Source organism: Schistocerca nitens, chromosome 3 (assembly GCF_023898315.1).
Source record: "Schistocerca nitens isolate TAMUIC-IGC-003100 chromosome 3, iqSchNite1.1, whole genome shotgun sequence".
In the NCBI taxonomy this organism is placed as follows: domain Eukaryota; kingdom Metazoa; phylum Arthropoda; class Insecta; order Orthoptera; family Acrididae; genus Schistocerca; species Schistocerca nitens.
Window position 1 is genome coordinate 34,766,009 of NC_064616.1, and position 26,726 is coordinate 34,792,734.

The 26,726-nt window shown below is 39.0% G+C and overlaps 1 protein-coding gene across 5 annotated transcripts in view; it reads right to left on the reverse strand.

Moving 5' to 3' along the window:
- LOC126247978 (protein Aster-B-like) overlaps positions 1-26,726 on the reverse strand; it is a 224,423-nt gene that overhangs the window by 142,730 nt on the left and 54,967 nt on the right. For all 5 annotated transcript variants that reach the window (XM_049948546.1, XM_049948544.1, XM_049948545.1 and 2 more), the window contains one exon: positions 9,223-9,439. In XM_049948546.1, the coding sequence (XP_049804503.1) occupies positions 9,223-9,439 (217 nt within the window). The remainder of the gene's footprint in view (positions 1-9,222; positions 9,440-26,726) is intronic.

The following is a 26,726-nucleotide window of genomic DNA, read 5'->3' on the forward strand; positions in this document are numbered from 1 at the left end:
ATACACTGCACACACATGTGGTCTCCTGGTCTCTCTCCCGTGAGACATTCTTCATCTCCTACATCACGGCCATTGGTGGGTGGGGGTTTGAGAACAACGATCAAAGATGCTGGTTTGCCAACATGTCCATTGGCCCAGGCTAGATGATGAGATTGAACATTTAACTGCTGCTTGCTCTATGTGTGCAGGCCACCACGCCACTCCACAGCAATGTTACTCTCTGCGGCCAAAAAGCTTCACAGCTGTGGAAATGTGTCCACTTACATTTTGCTGGCCCCTTTCTGGATGCTTATTGGTTGGTGGTCATAGGAGTCTACTCTGTTTCCATACATCGCAAACTGCTGCTGTACGATGGCAGAATTGGTGGTGCATGCCCTCACCTGGATCTTCACCATTAAAAACCTCCCTCACACCCTGGTGACAGACAATGGCCCACACTTTGTCTCTCAGATTTTTCAAGATTTTAGTGCACAACAAGGTACCCAGCATGTCATGGCAATCGGCAATCCCCCCCCCCCCCCATTTATCTCCACAAATATCATGCATGCATCAGTCTAGTTTTTTAGGTGTCTGTAATCTTTTAGCCTTCTTCACATACTGCATTTTTATGTTTTTCCTTTTACCAATTAAATTCAGAAGATATTGTGGCTTATTTGGTCAAGGACAATTCATATGGGTTGTGATATATTCTCTAGCGATTGTCCCCTATTGCAAGTTTTGCCTAAGCAACAACCTCCTTCATCAGTATGTAGCACACCCTGAGATAAAAATTTGTGTGTGTGTGTGTGTGTGTGTGTGTGTGTGTGTGTGTGTGTGTGTGAGTGAGAGTGAGAGTGAGAGTGAGAGTGAGAGAGGTAGGTCTGTACCATTCTTGCTATCCAGTCAATTAAGCCATGGACCCTGTCCATTATGACACACACTATTCTATAGTCTCACCAGATAGTGATCACTGAAGCACATACAAAGCTGTTATGGTTACAAAGGACAGGTGCTGCTCACTAGCCTCCTGCTCAACCCTCAGGTCTGCCAAATCCTTACCTAGTTAAAATTGGCCTAAATCTCTGATTTGTTCAGATCTGGCACATATTAGAAGGTACATGTGCTTTATTTAATACCATAGATTTTTCAAACATTAAAAATATTATTTCCTAAAACATGCAGACTGAAAGCAGAAAACAACAATGACCACACATATTTAAATCACCTACAAGCAGTACTCCATTCATCGTACGGACACAAACTGTGTTAAATGACTTTGTACTATGCATATATTAGAAGGTCTGATTGGTGGTTAGTCTGACTATCTGTTCTTCCCATTGCCCATCCTCTCAATTAATACACATTAAGGAGTACCCAAGAGTAGCACTTTGTGCCACATAGCACTCAACAGAATGATACTTGCACCCATGCAAGTTACTGATGGACCATGTACACAATATGCTTAAGTGAACTAGGTATATTAAAACTAATGATAAAATTACACCCATCACCTCATCACTACAATTTCCTCATCATTCATATTTAACCTTTCGACAAGAACTATAACTAAAGAACAAAGATACAATAACTGAGCATCCACAGAAGTCTTCCATTCAAAGGCACAGGAGAATAAAACTAGGATGGTCAAATAGGGGATTTATGTCCACTTCTCTTGGCTGTGAGTCCAAGTGAGTGTCCCACAAGGAACTTCAAATGAATAATAGATATGGAAAGACTGTCTACTTGGATTTATATTTCTGTTGCAGTTATATTTAAAATATCTTGTACAGGCTACACTGCCAGGCTTTAAATCAATAGCTACAACTGATGAGTCATCACTAATGTACTGAAAGAGAAGCAGGAAACACGTAAGTTCTCCGATGCATAAGAGGAAGTTTGAGGACCATCATCGCAAAAACTATATCATTAGGAGCTGTAGCAAAGGCCATTACAAGTAACATGTGTGACTGATGTATTTTATTCTTTAGCTTCAGAGGTTGTGATAAACTGTCACTATTTCACACTCACCTGACTAAAATGGATGTACAGCATAAAGATAAGTAGTTATCACAAACTGCAGCTTTTCTCATGGCTATCTTATACCTCCAAATAGAACTGTAAACCTTCTAACAGTAGCAAATGACATCAATAACATGTTGCCCACAAAACAAAGTCCATCATTAATGATATTGAATATTCATGATAAATAAAAAACCCTATAACAGACCATAACTCAAATCTGGATTCCCTTCTTCTGTATGTAAAAGTATTTTCTATGCGAACCTATTAAATTACCATACGGAACAACTCAAATCACATCAGAGTGACATTACTAGAAGACTGCTAATTATGGAAGGCACTGACTCAGGTTGGAGCTCTAGTCAGGTACAGAATAGCAAAACCTAGATTGAATGAAAAATTGTTCCTCTCCCCTCTTTCTGATAGGTCCCATTGTTGTAATACATCCTATTGGACCTTATGTTGTTTCATACTACAGAAAATGAAAATGTAGCTCCCATATGAAGAAGTGGCAGGCCACTGTGGAACTGAAGTACAAAGTGCCCCCTTTATTAACTCTCATTAGTCGCAGAAGTCTGGAGCCCAAGCAGTGGCAACAGTAACTCAGACAAAATGCAAAATTTTTATCTAAGCTACATTTTTTTGGGTGTTCTTCAGGTTTCCATTCAGTATTTCAATGGTGGATGGACACCTTCCATCGCTCACTGTTGGTAATCTTCAACGTAACAATTGTATTCACGGCACAAGATAAGGTGTTCAGCAGTTCTGATGTCATCATCTAGCTCTAATCATTGGGGAAGATTATGCCTCACTTCCTGAAAAGATGTGACTCCTCTGCAGCTGGTACAAATTCAAATTTCTGTAGTGCCATGTGTCTAACAGTTACTGCTTACTAGGATCCCTTATTTTATACGGGAACAAGCTGCTTTTGAAGCTGACCATAAGAGTATGGGGACGGATGTCAACGATATAGTGGGTTTCAATCATAATACACTCCATCTATTTGTTTACACAAACTTGATGTTTGAACAAAGCCAGCTGGCTCTATAGTGTCAGTGTTGCCTTAATAAGTAATAATTTTTATAACTTTCTTTCAAGTACTCCTCTTTCTAACAGATGTTGCCAGATGGCAAAGTGAGCACTGAACTGAAAAGTTTGGCCACTTCCCATTGAGCAGTATCTGGTCAGGAGAGCCTAAAGAGAGATCTACAGCAAAGAATGCCCCCATAACAGTGTGTATGTATGTGATCTGCTGTGTGTTAGGAGGGAAAATTTCCACGGGCAGTACAATGATATCAACAGATAGTGTCTGTTCATTGATGACGAAGGCTCGAATTTGCCCACTAGTGCCACTTCTGGACATCCACTGAGTGGTGCCATGTGGCCTTTTCAGATGAATTACATTTTATGCTCCACTGGACAGATGGCCATTCACGTGTATGGTGTGGAACATCTGAAAGCAAACAAAGAGGGAACTTTATGGTCTGGGGAATGTTTTTGTGGCATTTCTTGGGCGACCTCATCATTCTGGATGGCACAACAGATCAACACAAGTTTGCATCTATCTTTGGGGACCCTGTCTACCCCTACATGCAATTTGTTTTCCTCGGAATGATGGCATGTATCAGCAGGACAATGCAACATGTCTCACAGCTTGCATTGTATGTGTGTGGTTTGAAGAGCACCGGCCGGTGTGGCCGTGCGGTTAAAGGCGCTTCAGTCTGGAACCGTGTGACCGCTACGGTCGCAGGTTAGAATCCTGCCTCGGGCATGGATGTGTGTGATGTCCTTAGGTTAGTTAGGTTTAATTAGTTCTAAGTTCTAGGCGACTGATGACCTCAGAAGTTAAGTCGCATAGTGCTCAGAGCCATTTTTTGTTTGAAGAGCACCAGGATGAGTTTACCATACTCCCCTGGCTACAAAACTCTAATTGAAATCCAACAGAACACATGTGGGACCACCACGAGCGGGCTGTTCATGCCATCAATCCTCAACTGAGAAATGTGGTGCAGCTAGCCATGATGCTGGGGTTGGCATGGCTCCACATCCCTGTTGGTACCTTCCAGAACCTCAATGACTAGCTTCCTGGATGTCTGTGCCACAAAAGGTGGTTATTTAGGCTTAGGGTGGTTATTTAGGTTTTTGACAGGTGGTCACATTAATATAGTGTAGAAATGCTTTCAGTAATTGCAGTTTGGTTTCCTAAACATGAGCATTATTTTTTCACTGCAACAACATACTGTCAGGTTTCCCACAGTTCATCTAAATGTCAATCTTTGACTTGCTATCAGCCTATCTTTAATTACAACAGGAAAATCCCCACTGCATTAAGAGTACACTGGCATCAAACTTAATATCGAAGATTGTATAACTGGTCCATCATTAATGTGGAGGATCATGCTGGAGACATGACACACCCAGACCTGAATTACATACCAATGTCACAATACATTCAGTTGGCATTATGAGACAGTTTTTCTCTTCTTAGGAGCTACTGTAAAGTCTTCATTTGAATACTGGTCTCTATCAGATGATCTGCTAACAGGGAGCACTACAGAGGGCATTAAAATCAACTTTCTGCTAAGTGGTGTCAACAATGAGAGGAACCACATGACAGATCAACTGCAGAAAATGCAAAGAAGAATATCTCTCTCTATCCAGTCACAAGAAATGGGGAAATTCAACTACATAAGGATCAAGGTAGAAATGTGTCACTACCTTATTCATGGATCCATTCCAGTACTGATATGAAGTGATTTAGGAAAACCCTAACAACCTCCATCATAATGTCATTTAGGGATTCCCAATTGGCACTTGGCAAACACAATAACTACCTAGTTCTCATCTTTTACTTATGACAGGTCATTTATTATGTGTCATCTAAATTACTCATGAGTACTTGTGGAGAAAGTGTTGCACAATAACGATCAGAGCGAGTATGAATGTGTGTGTGTGTGTGTGTGTGTGTGTGTGTGTGTGTGTGTGTGTGTGTGTGTGGTGCGAGCGCATCATCAGTGTTGGCTATTGATATTGGCACACATTCTGATGACAGGAACTGAGTAGAAACTCTGTTACTCTTGTTGGACAAATAGTGGTGCCAAATAGCACTGACAGATTTGAACAATGTTTCTCTGGGACTGAGTACTTTAGTGCAACAACAACAACCTCCACTGGATAGGAACAACTTCTCTTTTTTTAAAAAAAAGAGTAGTGTGTCACCATTTTACTTATTACTGCCATAAAGTTCAAGTGCTAGATTTCCAAGTTATCCTTGTTGAGTGGGCAGTAACATTATACATACACCAGAAATAATAAGGGTGTTATCTTTTTATGTATACAATTCCCACTAATTAAGCACATGTACAGTGAAGGGCAGCCTCATTTGACTGGAAAAGCCAGACAAATGACTGAGATACAGGTATGCCCAAAGACTGGTTAAGTGTCCGTCCTCAGTATCTAACCAAATTATCTGTGAACTGCTCACCATAAGATAGAAGAATTTCTTGAGATCTTGACAGTAATGCTGGGATCTCTACTTTCTGTAAGAAATTAAATTTCACTATGGCATCCAACAACTGGCACCAAAGCAAGCAGTTTTAATAACAACAGATAGCTGTGACCCTGCAGTCCCTTGGAGAGTACCTCAGGTTGATGAAACTTGGGTTTAGTCAATACTGTCAGAGCTTACACCATACCTAGAGAATTTCATTCTGGGAGATTCTCTCATCATTGCGAAATATCCACCTTGAAGGATTGAACTAGTCAATTAATATACTCACATGATCATAGCATTTAACTGTACACTAGAGAGCAACAATGGATCACCACACAACAGTAACAACAGCACCACAGAGTCACATGTTTAGTTATTCATAGCAACCTGATGAACACCTATGTTCCTTTGTGTATATGCCACATATAAACTTAACTTTCAGTTGGAAACATTGTCAAAGATTAATGATCAAATCACAGTACTTTCTAGCACGCACTGCTAGTCCACTCTATATAGTAACAGGCAGGTTTAAGTCATTCTAGCTCTTACTGTGGCAGTTCTGATGTCACAATTGTCACATAGTTCTACAGTTCTTCCTGCAAATCTTAATTTTTATAACATTCTCAAGAATGTAGGTTTGGTAGTAAAATGTTCCACACTTGATATATTAGCAATCTGACTAAGCATTCTGGTGACAATCTGCACAAGACACTGTTCACACAATATGATTCAAAACTGTGGTGATGCGGTAGCATATGCATACTTCATACCTACCAAATTTTATTTGATCTGATTCATAATTGGCCTTAAGGATGGCAGATCTGGCTGCCAAATATCAATGATGGACATGTGACTACCTAGTTGCATACCAAGTAGCTTTATAAACATTTGCCACACTACAATATGCTTAAGCTGCACCAACTTATTCAGTGTTTGTAGATATGTATTACTGAGTATTGAATTTCCAGTTAACTTTGCCAGTAATGCCACACATGAATGTTTCTGCTCATAGAATGGACACACATTCTTGATACACCTAATAAATTGGTATTTCTTAATAGAATTGCTCCAACTTATCACATTTCAAAATCTCCTCCTCTGGAAAGTCAAACATATCTTTCACTTTGTTTCACACATGTTCAGATAATGGTCCAGTTGAATCTGCAATACACAGCCTTGCATACTACAGGCTAACTCCCTAACAGAAGTAACAAATGAAAGTCGCAACGTACATATGACAAGCATCACAGCTCACAAAAAGACACTGATGATAATTGTTTCCATTGTTTTGGTAGCTTTCAGCAGAAGCAGTACATCTGTTGGCAAAATTATACAGCACATTTTGCTACATTATTCAACTGATAGACAACTAACATATATTACAACTAAAGCTATCCTACAAAGAATACAGAGAAAAATGTCATACATGAATCAGTTCAATGTGAAACAAATGACTCTCCTGTAGCAAGATGGAGAAGTTAAGCCACAAAATTCATCATTAATGCATATAATTTTCATACTAATTAATGTTTGTAAACATGACATATTTTCTCTTCATGCTGTGTGATTTTTATATATATATATATATATATATATATATATATATATATATATATATATATATATATATATATATATATATATATATATGAGAGAGGGGGGGGGGGGGGCTATTGGCAGTTTTTAGGCAGAGGTTATCACATTAATATCAGTCTATTCCTAACAGTTACTGACATATATTTTGAGTACGATACAATTTTGCAACAACAGGAAAGTGTCACACAAAAGTAATATGGAGTGACTTCTTATTTAATGTTGTTGTGATGGTATTAGTAAAAACGTGATGCACGAGGAGATGGCATCTAACTTATAACATCTTTCAAAAATGCTGCAATTTCATCACTGCACTTCAGTGCTAACATCAAAGCACACTGGAGGAGTGATCATCCTGATAGTCCTATAGGTATATGCATGTATTTTAGCAACATAAATCTGAACCTTTTGTTGATATTTGTTTCATGGGCCTTAGGCTATGGTCCAAAGCATATTTCTCTGCCTAACATTTCATCTTCCAATGTGGGAGACGATGCCAGAGGCAATAACTCACAAGGGAACCTCCCCATCGCACCCCCCTCAGATTTAGTTATAAGTTAGCACAGTGGATAGGCCTTGAAAACCTGAACACAGATCAATCTTGAAAACAGGAAGAAGTTGTGTGGAACTACGAAAAAATAAGTAAAATATACAAACTGAATAGTTCATGTGGAAGATAAGCAACATCAGGGATCGTGTGAGCTCAGGAGCGCCGTAGTCCCTTGGTTAGCGTGAGCAGCTGTGGAATGAGAAGTCCTTGGTTCAAGTCTTCCCTCGAGTGAAAAATTTATTTTCTTTATTTTCGCAAAGTTATGATCTGTGCGTTCATTCATTGACATCTCTGTTCACTATAATAAGTTTAGTGTCTGTGTTTTGTGACCGCACCGCAAAACCGTGCGATTAGTAGACGAAAGGACGTGCTTCTCTAATGGGAACCGAAAACATTTGATCGCAAGGTCATAGGTCAACCGATTCCTCCACAAGAAAACACACGTATTATATATTCTATACAACACTGGTGACGGCATGTGCGTCACATGACAGGAATATGTTGTCGACCCACCTAACTTGTACACTTGGTGAATGGGTAAAAAGATTCTTCTACCTTGCCCGATTTAGGTTTTCTTCTGGATGTGATAATCCCCCATTGGAGAGGCACGTCCTTTCGTCTACTAATCGCACAGTTTTTCGGTGCCGTCGCAAAACACAGACACTAAACTTATTACAGTGAACAGAGATGTCAATGAATGAACGCACAGAACATAACTTTGCGAAAATAATGAAAATTAATTATTCACTCGAGGGAGGACTTGAACCAAGGACCTCTCGTTCTGCAGTTGCTCACGTTAACCACTGGACCACGGCACTCCTGAGGTTACACTGTCCTCGACGTTGCCTATCTTCCACATGGACTTCTCAGTTTGTATATTTTGCTTATTTTTTTTCATAGTTCCACACAACTTCTTCCTGTTTTCTCGACTGATCTGTGTTCAGGTTTTCAAGGCCTATCCACTGTGCCAACTTATAACTAAATCTGAGGAGGGTGCGATGGGGAGGTTCCCTTGTCAGAAAGCAACTACAATCTCTAACAAGCTCAGCAAGCCAAACTGTTATATGTACATAGGCAATGGTCAGTTCATGAAGTCATCAAACTGCTTCCTAAGATCACAGAGTTGCGTTGAAGTGTGTTCCAGGGCTTTTTTAGTACTAAGGCCCGTAGCTTATCCAATTCAAGCATTCTTCTTTTCTCTTAAAGTTGTTCTTGTGTTTTTGAATTTCAATGGGCTCTCTGTACATCCCAGCTTAGTAAAGATTAGATCTTGATAAAGCCATAGTAACAGAGGAATGAATCTGGTGGTTCTCTCATCCCATAGCTGAGCTCATCTGAGTTGTTAGCATCTTTGATGTCACCAGCATTGGAAGATAAAATGTTGGGCAGTGAAATATGCCTTGGATAATGGCCTTATACCCATAAAACAAATATCATGAACAACACAAATACTGGCCATGAAAGCCTGCCTTGTACAAATAAATCTGTACCTTATTCATCTACAACAATGGAAGGATCTGCATTAATAAAAATCTGAGAAGGTGGAAAGAACAGAAACAAGAGCAACACCACTGATGTATTTACTAACCAACTATAAGACGTTCCTCTTGAGGCACATCTTTGAAAAGTCGTTTAAAATCTTCACTGCGAGATTTGTACGTGGGGTAGAGCACATTGTACCAGGATGATTTTTTCTTTGACCTGTCAGACCCACGAGATTCTTTCCTCTCTTTGCTGCTGTCGTGACTAATGCTCCTGGTCAAATCTGCCACTTGACTTGAATCTGATGAACGGCTTATACTGTCCTGTTGAGGTGAAATTGCTATCAGTAAAATAGAATAGTAACTTGCAATAACAGAGAAATATGAGCACTAAATACATGTTTAATAACGTAAATGTTTCCATTTACAGATGATCTGTTATTTTCACTATTTGGTTTTGTCAACTATTACTGCAGATTACAATGAGTTTCAGATGCTACAAGATGTTACGGCTATTACTGACATTCTACCACCAAATTGTAAAGGTCTGAATCACAATCATCACAAACAACAGTTAAGCAGCTGTATGGACTGACTATTCCAAATGTTTATACCTAATTCTAATCCCAAAATTTTCAGTTCATTACACAATGAAACTGAGATACACCACTTAGAACTACATATACAATTTTAACAGTTCAGAATTAAAAGGAACTCACAGAGGATGATTAAGAACACATTTTGCATATATACATCTAGTGATTCTAGCAATATATGACATATGTGTATGAGAACATAGTAACAGCAGCTTCCCAGCCCCTCCATTCAAATAGCCCATTCACTCAAAAGGTTAAACATCTTGCAATTGTTGATGCTTTATCTAGGTGTAATGGCAAGCAATATACTCAACTACATTTTTTTTTTTTTAAATTGTTCACCAACTTTCACTGTAATCAAAGGCAGAGAGCTAAGGTGAGTGTTGCCTTCTTATAAACAAATGGAACTGTGTCAATGCAAATTTGGTAAGCACTGTGGCACAAGCAAAGCAAGCTGATTCTCTTAAATGACACTATCTTCAGGAAAGTCAGTGTGACCATGTTGTTTTAGTGTCCGGAAATTGTTCCTACAGTCATGTTTATTTCCTGGACAGTGCAGCTTCTTGTCTCATTTCCAGTCACCCACCCTCCTGCTGACATGACAGATCCACTCTATAATGTACTTCATTGTCTGGACAATTGGAACAAGTTCAGAAATAGATATAGTGAATTCTTTAGGGTTATGATACCACATTTGTCCATAAAGTAAGGTCTCCAATGAGCACCCATCAGACAGAGTGAGCTAGCTTAAATCTGACAATAGTGCTGTGTTCCTTGCGTCCCATACCACTACTCTTGCCAGCCCCACCTCTCTGCAATGCTAATTCTTGGCGTAGCAGCCATTAACAATAGAAGGGAAAATCAACACTCCCACCAAGTATGAATTGTGTTTTGTGATTAGATTTCTGTGGTTTAAGGGGTCAGCCCCTATTGAAATCCATCACCAGTTGACCAATGTGCAAGGAGAGAAGTGTATGGATATAAAAAATGTGCATAAGTGATGAAGGGAGTTTGCAGATGACTGTACAAATGTGTATGACGAGGCTGGCCATGGGCATCCACCAGTTTCAGGTGAAAGTCAAAGAAGTTTAGCTTGTGGATTGGCATGTGACTGTGCTAGAGATTACGAAACTGATAGGGGACATCTCTAAAACTACTATGGACAAGATTTTGATGCACATTTTGAAGTATCACAAGGCGTGTGCCAGGTGGGTACTACGGGTGTTCACCGATGAATACAAAAGAAATGCTTCCAAAGTGCTCACAAGTTTCTGTGCTGTTACCAGGAAGAGGGTGAGGAATTTCTGGATTCAATTGTAACAGGGGTGAGACTTGGGTCCACTACTTCACACCAGGGACTAAAGAACAATGGCTTTGGTATTCTGGGATGGGAATGGAGTTCTGCTGTTCAACTGCCTGGAAAGAGATACAGCAATCAACACAGCAAAGCACTGTGAGACACTAACAAAGATAGGCTGGGCTGTACAGAAGAAAAGGATGGGTTGGCTGACAAAGAGAGTTCACTAGCACCATGACAATGCCCACTCTCACATTACCAAATTCAGGTGGAAAATCACTAACCATCCTCCAAACAGCCACGATTTGGCTTCCAGTGACTACTATCTGTTCCCCAACTTGAAACAATACTTGGGGGTAGTGAAATTCTCAAGCGATGATGAGCTGAAGGCAGTTGCCCATCCCTTCCTGCACAAGATGGCGGGAGAGTGGTAAGACATGGATATGAAAAAGCTTTAGGACCATCTCCAAAAACACATTGACTGTGATGGGGACTACATTGAAAAATAGCTAAAAGTCCAAGCTTTTGGAATCTGTAATTGGTTTTGCAATAAAATGTTTACTGGTTGAAAAAGCATTGGAGACCTTAATTTACGGATAACCCTCAAAATTAAAGACAAGATTGATAAAATAGTAAAGTAGGCCTATGCAAGGGTATCTTTGACTTACATCTCTGGCATACATTGGTTCAACAATGCACTGCTGTTCTCAAATTATAGTAAAATTTCATTTTGAATGTGGAAGTACAGGTAACTAAAGTATGTATATCGCCACCCTAAGAACAATTGGTGGAAGGTTATTGGTGTGTTTCCCGGGTCTGCATGAAATGGGAGTGTGGGACTCATTTTACAAGCACCAATAATAACTGTGTGCCTTCAGAGTGCAACAAGTGTAGGAAAATCCAGTTGAACTGTATTTAACACATCTATAATCTAACTACTGCCAAAAAAGCGTAGTTCTGCAACATAATGGATATACCTCCTCTTCTATTCCTAGTGTTCAGATATTTTATAACATTCAGTGCTTTTAGACACCCTATCTTGAGATATTTCAAAGTGATAATTAAGTTTGTCCGCTAACAGTCATTTGAGAATGATATACAAGGTGGCCCAAAGGTCCGTTACCATCTGAAAATGCACTAATTCACGGAATAATGTAGGCAGTAAGGTAAAACTTGACACACGTGCCTGAAATGATATGGGGTTTTAATGAAACCAAAAATGAATGCATTCCACACACTACTGTTTGGAGAGCACTAAGGCATACCATCCAATGTTATCCATACAATATCCACAATCATCATGAACTGATAGTCACTGATTTTGTGACATGGATAGCATTTGTGGTGTGCACATTTCAAAAAATGGTGGATGACGACTGGTTGTCTAAGGTGTTGTAGTCCTGAGAACTTCAGCCCTTGCGCTCAGTGTGTCAGCCGCGGAACACGCCACTCCAGTATGGTCTGCATCAACACATGCGAGAAAAGTTGATGTCGCGGTGAATGAAATGGCATGGATTGTTACCAGATGCTTGAGGCCAACCCCAGTGCACAAGATGTACTTAATCATGGGGATCGCACCGCCCAACATACGACATGACATCGCTGCCGAAGTCGGAAAAACCAAGCAAGAAAAGGACATGCGTCATCCTTTATATGGACACCAGCCTGCTGACCGATGGCTTTGTTCGAGGAAGAGTTTCCCATCACGTATCCGAGCCTTGGAAGGGTCGGCTGCAGAGAATCGTTTGGAAAGGTGGGAAATCGACCTGAGAAACCCCCATAAAGATGTAAAAGAAGAACTGGCGCCTGGTGGAGACCTACCATACACAGTCGGGAGAACCCTAAACCGTATGAGGGTAGAAGTGCCAAAGTGCAAGACAAACCTGCAGCAATGGGGTTTCCTAAAAGAGAATGAGAACACTCTCTGTCTGTGTGGCTCTGTCCAGGATCCTCAACACCTACTTATCTGTCCATATTTAGACCAGCCCTGCACAATGAATGACTTATGGGAGGCAAATGACAAGGCCATATTGGCTGCTGATTTTTGGAAGTCTGAAGTCTAGTTCCAGACACAGAAAGTAAGTAAGACTGCAGAACTTGGGTTCTCAAAAATGCTAGAACTGTCATGAAAACCGTTGTATGATGAGGAAGTCATGGTGTGGTACGGATTTACCACATGAATTAAGTTTGGACTATTTTTCTTCAAGGAAATGCGGGATGCTGCTTTTCAAACTGCCTGCACGATGGGTGGGAGGTACACTGATGTTACAGAATCAAATCATCCCTAGACTGGCTGATACACACCTGCTGGAAGGTACAAATTTTATGCAGGATGGTACTCCATCCCAATATTGCTACATGTGTGAAAGATCTCATGCACACATTGTTTGGTGATGATTGTGTGCTGAGCCACCACTTTCATCATGCTTAACCTCCCATTCTCCAGACCTCAATCCATGTGATTATCAGTTGAATGGTTACCTGGCGTCTCAAGTCTACAGTGTCTGACATCTTAGGGATGATACAAGACAACTTCTGACAGCAATTTCTCACCAAATCTACTGATATGTTGTACAGTACTGTTCACAACATTGTCCCTCAACTAGAGATATTGTTTAGAATGACCACCAACATGTTGAGCATTTGTTATCAAGAAAATGCCTTTGCTAAAACTCAATTGTTATGCTAATTATTGCTTTTGTACCATATGGAGTGCCATCTGATGGTAATTTTGTGCACTTGTTTCTTTCAGTAAAACTCTATGTCATTTCAAGCACATGTGTCAGTTTTTACCTCTCTACCTAGATTATTTTGTGAAGCACTGAATTTACAAAAATAGGACTTTTAGGTCAGCCCTGTACAGTACCTCTTGTAGTAGCAAGTTAGAAACACTACAAGAATGACTAAAACCATAGAAAATGTATTTTCTCAGATGTGAAATTACAATCTTTTTCCACACCCACTACTCCAATCTTTCAATTGTCAAGCAACATTGACAAGATGTGTATGAAATACTAATTATGTATAACTGAACAAGACACCATTTTCTTGTCTGTAAACATAGTTCTTTTCACCGTGTAATGTTTTCCATGTAAACTGGGGAGAAGATCATACTAACTGTTTGGATGACATGGTTCCTCCAAATAACATAATAACCATTTGAATCTCAAATACAGAGCTTCAAAAGAATTTGCTTCCACAAAAATGAGTGTTCTACCTATTATCTCTATGGTCATATAATCAAGAGTGGAAGATGACTCCTCAGCAGAATAAAGTTTGCACTTATAAAATACACACAAAGTGTTGGTTTATCATGCACTGTAGGATTTTCTTAGACAACTGCTGAGGATTTTACTATTGCAACTACAGTTTTGTGTACAGTTACTGGCTGGTTTGAGGAGATTTTGCCCATCAGACCAGTATGTATCATGTGATGATGTCCTTTTTACTATCTTTTGAGCAACCCATAAAAGAAGGTAAACGATTTGCAGTCCTTTCCTTACAGGAATGCAACATTCCACAACCAATCCTTTGGCAGTCTGTTTTTTTACGATGTCTTAAGGACTTTGGTATTGCTACCTCAAAAGCATGCCAAATATGATGGTGGTACAGTCCAGAATTGTGTCTCTGTTAAAATTTTTGGTGGTAAGCAACTGACATTGTTACCCTGATGAGGACCCATTCTTATGGCTCATTGTATGGATCCATCCTGTCAGAAACATGAATCTCAACTGGAAAGAGATACTGAAGTGCATGTTCTTCATAACTTTCATTGTGCAATGGTTTGGAAGCTGTACATGAGACCAGTGACAGAGGACAACACTTTTGATGTACTGAAATGCATCCACAGAATTTATTCATATTCATGCAGTCATTAAATCATAAGTAAATGGAGATTATAATAATATGTTAATGTTGTACAAATGATGACAACATGAGGCAATATCATTAAGGATCTAGATGATTATCAACACCTATCAGTAGCAAACACAACTACGCAGCATCTGAACCTTTCATCACTGGGGATGTCCTTTCTGTGAAGAATGTAATCTAACAGTACAGGTGCATTATGAGACTTAAAATTAAAATCTTAGAGGTATAAATATGATTGCTTGCTCTGTACTTGTGGAGTCTTCTAGCTATTTATGGTCTTATATAGGGCAGCGCCCATTTCATACAGATGTTTGGTTTGTCGGGCACTCAACTACGCAGGTATCAGTGTCCTTACAAATTCCCAATGTTTACTCAGTCCAATCTCGTCAGTTTCATGAATGATTATGAAATCATGACAACACAGACACCCAGTTCCCTGGTGGAGAAAATCCCAGCCAGGAATTGAACCCGGGACGCCATGATGCAGAGGCAGCAACGCTAGCCACTAGACCAAGAGCTGTGGACATTCGATACAGAGTTTTCTTCATCCTCTCAATTAACATTTTGGTCTTTATGAGTAACCATGGATTTTGATGAAAGAGCTAGAGACACTGAATGGTTCTGCAGACTGAACTTTTTTAATTCTGAACACAGAACTCTCAATTAGAGACGAAAGATTCTTTGCATCTGAAGTTTTTGACCCTTTTTCTTTTCTCAGTTTCTACCTTTCTCATACGGAGCAGCTAGAGACATTTTAATTGAGTTTTTTTTCTTTCTTATGTTTGGGGAACACGTTTGAGATTTTAGAGACACACACTGTGATGACATGGATGCAGCAAAACTTCAATGATTAGCACTACTACTGGTAAGCACTTGCAAATTTAACTACTAGTTAATCTGTTCATACTTGCAGATTTGTTTAATTTTGTTTGTTCTTTGATCATTTTGCAAAATAGTATAGAATTATTTCCCTACTAGGCTTTCCACGAACAAGGGGACATGAGTCTTAAAACCTGCCTTATATATTTGAACTTGCTTATTTGCCTCAGCATACAGTAACCATTCCTTGAATTTAAATTCCTGGGCATTTCACCCTCAATCAAAGCTGCAGATTTTCTGCTCATGCAGGATCAAAAAAGTTGGTCCTGTACTTAGGAAATGAGTGCTGGTAACAGATGTGGGAATCATAGATTGCCATCATGGGCTGGGTCCTAGTGGAGCTGCTTTGTCGTGTTCCTCTTACCTGTTACAAAATGTCCAGTATATAGCTGTATCAAATGGATGACTGTGATAAATGCTTGCACATTGCAATGTTGCACTGTCATGGATGAAAGGAGAAAAGGGGTGAACTCAGGTACCAAGGGGGCCTGTTACATAGCCTCATTCTAGAGATTCAGCATAGATATTTAGAATGTAATTCAGGAGGCTGACATAAACTCTGATAATCAGGAACTTGACACACTCATGTCTTCTCCCCCTGCCAGCCAGTTACTGTGTTAGCAATTTTGACGGGTTCAAGCAGGATGATTGCCTGAAAAGTTCACACATATCTGGTATGTGCTGGTAATGCCAAACTCCTGACCAACCTTACAATTTCCCAGTGTGGTTGTTACATCTAAAATTCCATCAACATACATAATTCACAAGCCATTGTAAGGTACATGGCAGAGGGTACTATGTACCACTATTAGACATGTCCTATCCTGTTTCACTCAAATGGAGTGAGTGAAAAATGACTATCTACATGGATCAATACGGCCATAATGTCTCTCATCTTGTCTTCGGGGATTCTGTATTCAATGTACATTGGTGGCAGTACAATCATTCTGCAGTTAGCTGCAAATACCTATTCTCTCAATATTCTCAATAGTGTCTTGCAAAAAGTGGGTCATCTTCCCTCCAGGTATCACTATTTGAGTCCACGAAGCATCTCTGTATGTAGCAGCACGTCTCTGAATTATTTAGATATCTTCCTTGAATCCGAGCCGGCGGAGATCCCAAAAACTACACTAATACTCAAAAATGGATGAAACAAGTGTTCTATATGCAGGCTCCTCAGTAGATGAGCTACATTTTCCTAACTCTTTTTGAATCCCTGCAGTCTACGATTTGCCTTTCCTACTGCCATCCTTACGTGCTCATTCCACTTCATGTCACTTTGCAATGTTATGCTTAGATATTTAATCAATGTGACTTTGTCAAGCAGCACACCACTAATAATGTACTTTAACATTACAGGATTGTTTTCCTACTCATCTACATTAACCCACATTTTTCTACATTTAGACGAAGCTGCCATTCATCATACAAAATAGAAATTCTAAGTCATCCTGTATCCTTTTACAGTTACTCAATAACAATACTTTCCCAGATAATACAGCAACATCAGCAGCTGCAGATGGCTTCTCACTCTATCTATCAGATCATTTACGTATATAGAGAACAAGAGTTGTCCTATCACACTACCCTGGAGACTCATGATACCCTTGTCTCAGATGAACACTCGCTGACCAAAACGGTTTATTGAGTTCTATTACACTGACATGCAAAACTAACAAAAGTAACTTTTGCATAATGTTTCACTACCAAGTAACATAGCTCAATGAACTTTGGAACAGACATAGTAACAACTGCTACAATATAGTATAGAACATAACCCTAAGAAGTATGCAGTGTAATGAACAGAAATGACACTGAAGTCACTGAAACTGATGATGGTCCCATGCATATTATTTTTTAAAAAAAAGAACAGGAAATAGTTCTCAGTAGGGTGTGTGATCGCCACAGATGGAAATGCATGGTCTGTAGCATGCTCTCATTCTGCACCAAGGTTGGTAAAGAGTTCTTGTGGTAGCACATTCATGCTCAGTGGGATTTAAGCTGGAGGAGGGCAGGATTTGGGGGGGGGGGGGAGAATGAGCAGGCCAGGCTATTAGCTGAATATCTTCTCATTCCAAGAGTTCTTGCACTTACACTGTTCAACACACACTGCCATCCACAAAAATGAAGTCAATACCGAAGGCCCCAAGGAAAAACACATACTGAAGGGGTACACTGTTAGTGTAACATTGATCGGTGAGTGTACTGCATTCAAAGATTTGGAGATCAGTACATTCATGCAACATTATACCTCGCCACACCTTAACACCTAGACCAGCAAAACTATAATGTTTGACTATGTTCCTGGGTGCATTATGCACTCTCATATGGCAAGAGGCAGGAACATGCAACGCACCCAGGAACACCGTCAAACACAATAGTTTTGCTTGTCCATGTGTTAAGGTGTGTGGAGGTGTAATATTGTATGGGTTTCAATGTTATTGTGACATTGTAGTCCTTCCCCATGTGTGTTTTTTCACAGCTGCATTCAGCCTTGACTTTCTTTTTATGGATGACAATGTGTGGCCACATCGAACTGCAAAGCTTGAGGAGCTCTTGGAACAAGAGGATACTCAACCAATGGACTGGCCTGCCAATTTCGCTGACTTAAATCCCATCAAGCACATGTGGAATGCCTTTGGGAGACGTATGGAAGTATGTCCATGTTCAACAATTAGCATTCATCAGTGTCAATCACGCAGGCGGATGAATGGAATGCCCTAACTCAAAAACTCTTTACCAACCTTCTAGCCAGAATGGGAGCACACTGCAGAGCATGGATTGCCGAATGTGATGATCACACATCCTATCAAGAATCATGTCCTGCCTTTAGTAATATCCACAGGACCATCACGTAATTATCACCTTTGAATGAAAGTGTTGTTTCTGTGTGTCTTATTGCGTATTTCATTCAGTTACCTTCTGTATTATACTTCTCCCAATATGTGCTCTGAAATGGAATACTGTATCTTCTCTCAATGTCCACATTTCCAAGGGACAATGTAAGAGCAGCCTTAAGTTTTGAAACATTTGGATACTTAAACTCTACGGATTACGAGACACTTTTTGAGATATGCTGCTACCAGTAATTGTCAATTCCTTTGTTATCTAAATATGGTTTTTTTGACTGTAGAACCTTTCACTCATCTAATAAGCAGTCTTGACGGACACTGAACGACATCAGTGTTTCAATCTTTAACATGTTACTGCAGCTTCTACTCTTTAATCTTTCTTTGGGGTCTAAAAACCTTAAACATTTCAGTGGTGCACTTAATATGCCCATCTTTTCCATCACGTTTGCAAGCTCTGATATAATGTTTTTGGGCATTCTTTAAAAACCACAACTTGTCACATTCTTTCACAGTTTACTCAGCTCTCCAGTTGCCTGCCTGTTAACAACTAGTTGCTCCAGAAGAACCAGATTATCCAATTTAAAGAGTTCACTATGAACAACTATAGAAATACTCTCAATTTTTCTCACTGCTGAAACCTTCAAAATGCCAGGGAAAAAGGTTTGAAATATGTTTTCTATTTCCATATGCAGCCTGTGAATCAATGGTGTTTGGCTCGGAAAGTTTTGTGTGAACTTACTGAATAGTTCTGCAGATGAAGTTATGAAATGAAGTTCTGCTTTTATTGAATGTTTTTTAAGCATTCACAATGATATTGTATGATTTGGTATGAACAGTAGCAGAATGACTTTTTAGAGGTATATGCTTAAGAAAGTAAAAACTTTCTACAGCCAAGATCACACAAAAAGTTCTTTATTTACCAACAACCAATTTCGACAGACTTTGCTGTCATCTTCAGGTCTTCAAAACTTTTTGTTATAAAATGTGTTCATTTTGAGTTGCGCCTCATACCAAGGTTTCATTAGATAAAATGTGGCAAATTAATAACGGTTTGCCATAAATACAATGTTTAAAATAAAAATGCACCTCGTGCATGTGGCTATGTCCACATGCGTAGCTCTCAACAGATGTTGTTACGTAATAAAATGCACATTATAACTCATCTGTTTACTTTAGCTTGACATGTTAAGAAAGTAATATTGAATGCCATCCCACTGTTCCAAAATTCTGTTGGCTGAAGATCCTAAGGTAAGCCATCTTGTGACTGTATGCCCAAAAGCTCGTGATGTGAAATGTTAGACTTAATTCGTTCAAATTCTTCCCATCGAAATAACATGAAAAATTGACCAGAAATCTGGATTGTTCTTCACTTGAACACTCCAATGCCCGTATATAGGCATTAAGTGATTTATGAGTGTTGCAAGTTCCATGCTTGTAAGTTGTCTGCCTTGTGTTTTCTGGACAGTAGTATCAAAAACCTGAACACTCCTTTATTGATATCAGATCTGTCCGATTCCAGCATCAGGCATTTATTTAGTGACAAGTTGGCTTCAATAAAGTGCTTCACATAAATTCTGATGTAAAATTTCATCATCTACTATGCTGATAAAGAAAGTTCTTAGGTGGCACATTGTAATGCAACACTTACTACCTGACCAGTACGTACTAGTTGCTTTTAAGTCTTTTTTTTTTTATCTCTAACTTCTGTAGCTTCTTCAAAATTCAATGTGTAATGTGATGAACATGGTTCTTCTAACATGAGTTTCCAGAAATGTGGTTCCAGTCCATCAGTTAATAGGTATCTCATTTTCTTAGACAAAAGTGGAAAATGTTCAGGAACACTATCAGGGAACATCATTCGAAAAAGATACAAATATCATTTGACAAATCCATAGAGTGCTTGGAAACTGTCAATTTCATTGTCCAAATCAATTCAATGGTATTGTTATTGCACATACTGAACTTGTCCAAATCAATTCAACGGTACTGTTAGCGCACATACCGAATTTGAAGGTCATGACTGATCTGAAAGTTCTAAATGTAACTGATATGGTCCACATTTAGTTCCAAGTGACACATGTTTTTCACCTGAAAACTTAATAGTCTCAAAATTGCGCAGGAACATATTGCAAAATATGTCCACATTGATTAATTTTCCCCCGCACAGTGACTTTACTTTTCAAACTGTTTGTCTTTTGTAGACAGTCACTGTGGAATTTACTTTTTCCCCCATCTCAAAAAGTTTATCTTCAAAATCGAACATAGTATCACGACAGCTGTTTTGTTACTACAGCAAAATTATAATGTGGAACAGAAACAGAAGCAGTTGCAATAGAGGAATTTTTGACACTAACAACAGCTGTGCAATCTGTCTCGAATTTCAGAGGCCTCTCAGCTTAGATTTGGTCTACTTTCATCATTGGGTCATTTGAAAAAGTTAAATTAACATACATGAATACAGAAGCTTGGAAACAAAAATGAATAAATTATTTTCTTCCTAAAAGTAAATAAATTATTTTCTTCCTAAAAGTACGAAAAAAGTTTACAATGTTAAAAGAAACTAACTAAAGATGAGAAAGTTGATTGACTCATCACCCTGGCATCAGAAACCATCTTGCTATGATGACATGATCACTAGTCCGTGCCTCTATACTGACACTGTCAATAAAGTCAGGTCTGTTTGTAGCTACAAGGTATAAAAATTTCTACTTTGTGTGGGTTGACGAACTAGCTGCTCAATGTCCCAGTCTATACTTGGTAGGTTAAAGTCACCTCCAACTAATAATGCACCATCAGGGTATTTCTGTGCTACTAAGCATAGACTTTCTTTGAATGATTCTGCACATGTTACAGCAGAATCGGTCGCTCATCTCCAAGACAACATAACAGTTATACTTGATTTAAACCTCAACAGAGACGATATTTCTGTCTTCTGCAATGGACACTACTTCTCCTATGGCAGTTAACCTGTCTTTCCAATGTACATTCCATGCAATGGAAATATTAAAGAGCTTTCCAACTTTCCTGGAGGGTAGTAAATTCATGAACACTGTTACGCATGCTTTGGCAACTTACTATTGTAATTTTGACAGCCAAAGTACGTTTTCTTTGTATGTGATCTTATTTCACTCTCTGCATATCAACTGTTGTGCATTCAGAGGACCTCGAACTATTGCCTAGCCTAACAAACTCCCACGCGCACTTCACAACTTTACATCCCAGATCTATCGAGGGTCACGGTAGCACAATCTATTTTTAGGCATTTGCAAAAATCAGTGAATTTCAGACATTTATCTCAAGACACTCGAATAATGTCAGTTTCTAATTTCATTATGGAAGTCTTTCCTCATGAACTATAGAGTTACCTTCTTCCTACTCATTCTACAGCTCTCAGTTACTAAAAATTAGTTACATTTCAGGAGCTTAGTCATCAATATATGTAATACAAATAATTTCTGGTTTATGTCGGAAATTACCATTTTGCAGCCAGGGTAGCAAGTTTTCCCTGGTGGAAATAACAAAGAATTACAGTATTTAAATAGTACAGTTCTTAATGTGAGTCACCAGATACTAATTTTACATTGAATCCCTTAAAAAGCAGACAAAAACCGGACATTCAAATTGGTACTGCAGTCAAGTTTTGTAACATAGGGAAACAATGTCTCTTTCATATCAGTACATTGGTGACTACTACATTACAGCAACCTAACTATCTACACATTTTAGTTTCTACCTCAGTTTTCAGTTAAGTATCACGTTTTGCAGAAATGATGACACACACTTCCCGGATTTCACTTCCTGGCAATTTTTTCCCATTTCCAAACATAAAAAAAGAAAAACAGTAGAATAATCTACACAGTAGATTGCAAAAGTGCAGAGTTTAACAGTTTAACAGCTCATTTCAAATGTACAAGAATGCCACTAGTTTCCTTATTAAATTAAGTATTAGCACTTCATGTCATGATATGTAATAGCACTTCTTGACAATTGCTGTCTACTAACGAGATACCTACATCCCTTTGCTACACTGCAGTGACATACCTACATGAACTGCAAGTTGAAGCTTCAAATGAGACAGAATGCCATCACCATTTTGGGTGTTATCAGAGTGGAAAACTGACTGAGCTCACAATTGATGAATACTGCTATTATGAGAGAAGTAGCTGTGTGTATGTGTCCTGTAGGTTTTGGAACATGTGCATCATGCACAGAATGTAAATAAAATGAGAACCGAAACAACTGTCAAACACATGTGCTCACAATATTTAGCTAACAATAATTATATCTGACATGAGGGAACTGATAAATAAACTGCAATATCGTAACTATATAGTATTTAGAGGATACTGTGATACCCAACTTAACCTGTTTCAGTGTATCAAATACTCCATATTCGCATCAATCTGACCATCTTTTTGTGATTTTACACAGTCAGCAAGAGTTCAGCCCATCTCCCATTGTCATGTCTCTAATTGGGTTTGCACTTTCATTCTTTCATGAAAGCCAAGGAGCAGTTCATAAACACGACAGCCAATGTGTCAGTTCTCCAGGACTTTTAATTGAACATTTATTGTGATTTGGCACTTAATGATCTGCCTAATCTTCTCAATGTTTCCTTCCTGCAGCCAGCAGTGTGATGGTATGTGCCTGACAATTACATTGGCAAGATCATTCCCAGAATTGCTAAAAATGTTAATACTTGTGAGATCCCAAATGCTCCAGTTAATATGTGCAGCCTGCCTTATTGTATACATTTGAGGTGTGATTTTGCACACTCATAGGCCAAATGCTGAGACCATACACAAGCACCAAATACAACAATGGCAAGAATGTGGCACTATAAAGCAGCCTCTCTGCTGTCACAATAGTTTGTAAGTCACAGTTCTGACAAGCTAACAAATGCATGACTTTGCAGACTTTCCCAGTAACTTTACTCTGTTGATCCCAAAATATTTTTTGTCTAAATACAAATTTAAATACCCAATGTTTACCAATGCAACTTTCTCCATATTTGATCGTAGGATTTCCTTATTACTGACAATCTACTTTCCAGCAGTACACTGAGACTCTCTCCCCCATAGAGCAAGACTAGCAAGAGTTGGTTGGTTAAATCCCATAGAGCCTTGTGAAGAGCCTTTGGTAGCAATTTTGATGGATTGTAATTAATACAGAAATGCCACCATGCAGTGAAAAAAATATGCCCAATTTTTCTATGGTACAGTGATAAAGGCTTCACCTGCATGAGTGACAACACCCTCGATGAGGTACTGGCAAATTAAGTGACCTGCATACCTTTGGGACCAGAGTTCCACAGCACGCACATGTGGTCTGTGGAGATGTGTTGCAAAGACTTTTCACAACCTGTAACTCCAATGAAGTACTTCTGAGTAGTGTCTTGAAATGTTTACAAATCACGTGCTGCATACAGAAACACATTCCTTGTTGTCATGTGTTTGTATGCTGTGGGAAAATCTTGTCATATGGTCATTTTTAGATGTTCACAATGATCTTTTCATTTCTACGTTAATTACAAGATAATAATATTCCCCTTTAGCCACTGTCAAGCAATGTACTAGACTGATACAGTAGATTTTGGATCCCTCCGACACAACAGAAAATGAATTCATGTAAACCTTAGTATCCTGTCAACAGAAAATGAATTCATGTAAACCTTAGTATCCTGTATGTCATGCTGTATGAAGACATATGTAATCATAAAGCAACATATTTAGATATTAATGAAGTTGAAACCCATCAAAAGAAACTACAATTTTGTCTTACTGGTAACTGAATATCCAGGAGTTCCTTTTGGCCAGTTCTATTTTACTGTTCTGCATGATCCTAGGAAGTTCTACCCACTAAAGTAAAAAAAATATTTAAAAAATCATATGGCATTAATGGCCAGGAGACCACATCTGGAGTTGGTCAACCGCCTAGTACAAGTCATTTTATTTAACGCCACTTTGGTGACTTACACAACGATGATGATGAGAACAACACAACTCTCAGTCCCTGAGAGAATAAAATCTATGACCCAGCCAGGAATCAAACCACGGTTCCCTGCATGGTAATCTGCTGTGCTGATTGCACAACTATAGATGGACATCACCTACAATAACATGTATCTAAATAAATGGAATACAGTGGCCTAGAGTACAACATGTAATGTAAAATGACTCTTTACACACATCTGCTGAAAGTCCCAGCAGGCAACCTACTGTAAGAAACTGATATATCCTGTCGTAGTGTGCCAAATGTTATTTTGAACAAAACAGTGTTTAATTGAAAGGGGATGGAAGAGTGGTTGATATCAACTTGCCTTCCACCAATCTCAAGTAACTTAACCAAGTAGCAAAAAGAGTGGTGGACAAGGGAGTAAAATACAAAAACAGCTTTATGCGGAACCTAATGCTTGGTGTAAGTCTACATTATCAACAAAGACATCAAAGTCCACTTCCACATCTTTACTCGATTTTTACAACATGTTAATGCACCTTTACACCTACAAAAAAAAAAAAAACACTAATTACAGAAACAATTATATGTCTTTATTAAGCACCAGTTAACCCAAAATTTTATTAATTCATAATCAGAGACTTTTAAATGGCTTTGATTGTTGGTCCTGATTCAGCACATGGAAGGGAAGAATACAAATCTTACAACAATTAAATTACATAAAATTTGATAACTATGCAAGGAGGACTGAAAAAAATTGAAATTACTACAAAAACAGCCATTTTTAAATAATTACTGGCAAATACAATTACAATACTAACCAATGGACAAGAAAACTTGTACAGAACTCTATAGACTAGCACAAATTGTATAATGCCCTCACGAGCCACAGGATGTTTAAAACAAAGCACCCCATATCCTTACAGGAGATAGTATTGGTCAAACAGAGAGAAAAAATGTCTATAAATTTACGTCTGGAATCAATCACATTTTGCAGTATGGGACATTTTACTTGTGTTGGTAGTGTACACTGTCTTCTTGTTGAAGTTCACTACTCTTTTTTTATCTGCTGTGCTTATATCTGTACTCACTCCACTGACAGCAGTACTGGCATCTGTCATAATAACAACAAGTGTGCACGGGGTAAGTCATTCCTTATGTACTGAGGTTGAGGATGAGCTGATTTCTGAACAAGGTTAGTTATTTCTTACAGTTCAAACAACAAACAATGAAATCACGTCATATTATTGTCAGGAGATGGGACATACGGTAAGGTTTAGCCAGAGCCTTTTATCAACAGACCCATTACACGTGCACTGAAATGTCATAAAGAAGACTACATTCCACGCGAAAAACGTTTGCCTGATCAATACAGCAACTTTCAGAAACAACAATGACTAGTATCACAACAGATCACATACTGCGAGAGTTACGACCAGAAGATGAACCAAAAACAAGTGAAGAACTGCAATTGAGACTTCTTGCATGGTCATTTCTGCAGAGACAAGTAATTTATACATATCAAAATGTCTGCAAGTTCTTGGGAAACAAGAGCACCGTGTCAGATTAGAACTCTGCCAATAGTTTCGAAGACAGAGCACTGGAGATCCAGAGATCAAAGCCTACATTTTATTTATGAATCAGGCATGAGTCACAAAAGTGCAATAATAAATTACCAAATGTGGACAGATACAAATCCTCACTCAAGAGATTGTGGAAGCAAGCCATCAGATTCATTATAGTGTTAATGTGTGGGCAAGGACTTGGCTGACACTATTATTACGAAACACTTCATGCATCTACATCTTCATCTACATCCATACTCCGCAAGCCGCCTGACGGTGTGTGGCAGAGGGTACTTTGAGTACCTCTATCAGTTCTCCCTTCTGTTCCAGTCTCGTATTGTTCGTGGAAAGAAGGATTGTCGGTATGCCTCTGTGTAGGCTCTAATCTCTCTGATTTTATCCTCATGGTCTCTTCGCGAGATATACGTAGGAGGGAGCAATATACTGCTTGACTCCTCGGTGAAGGGTTGGGTTGTTTTGGGGGAAGAGACCAGACAGCGAGGTCATCGGTCTCATCGGATTAGGGAAGGAAGTCGGCCGTGCCCTTTGAAAGGAACCATCCCAGCATTTGCCTGGAGCGATTTAGGAAAATCA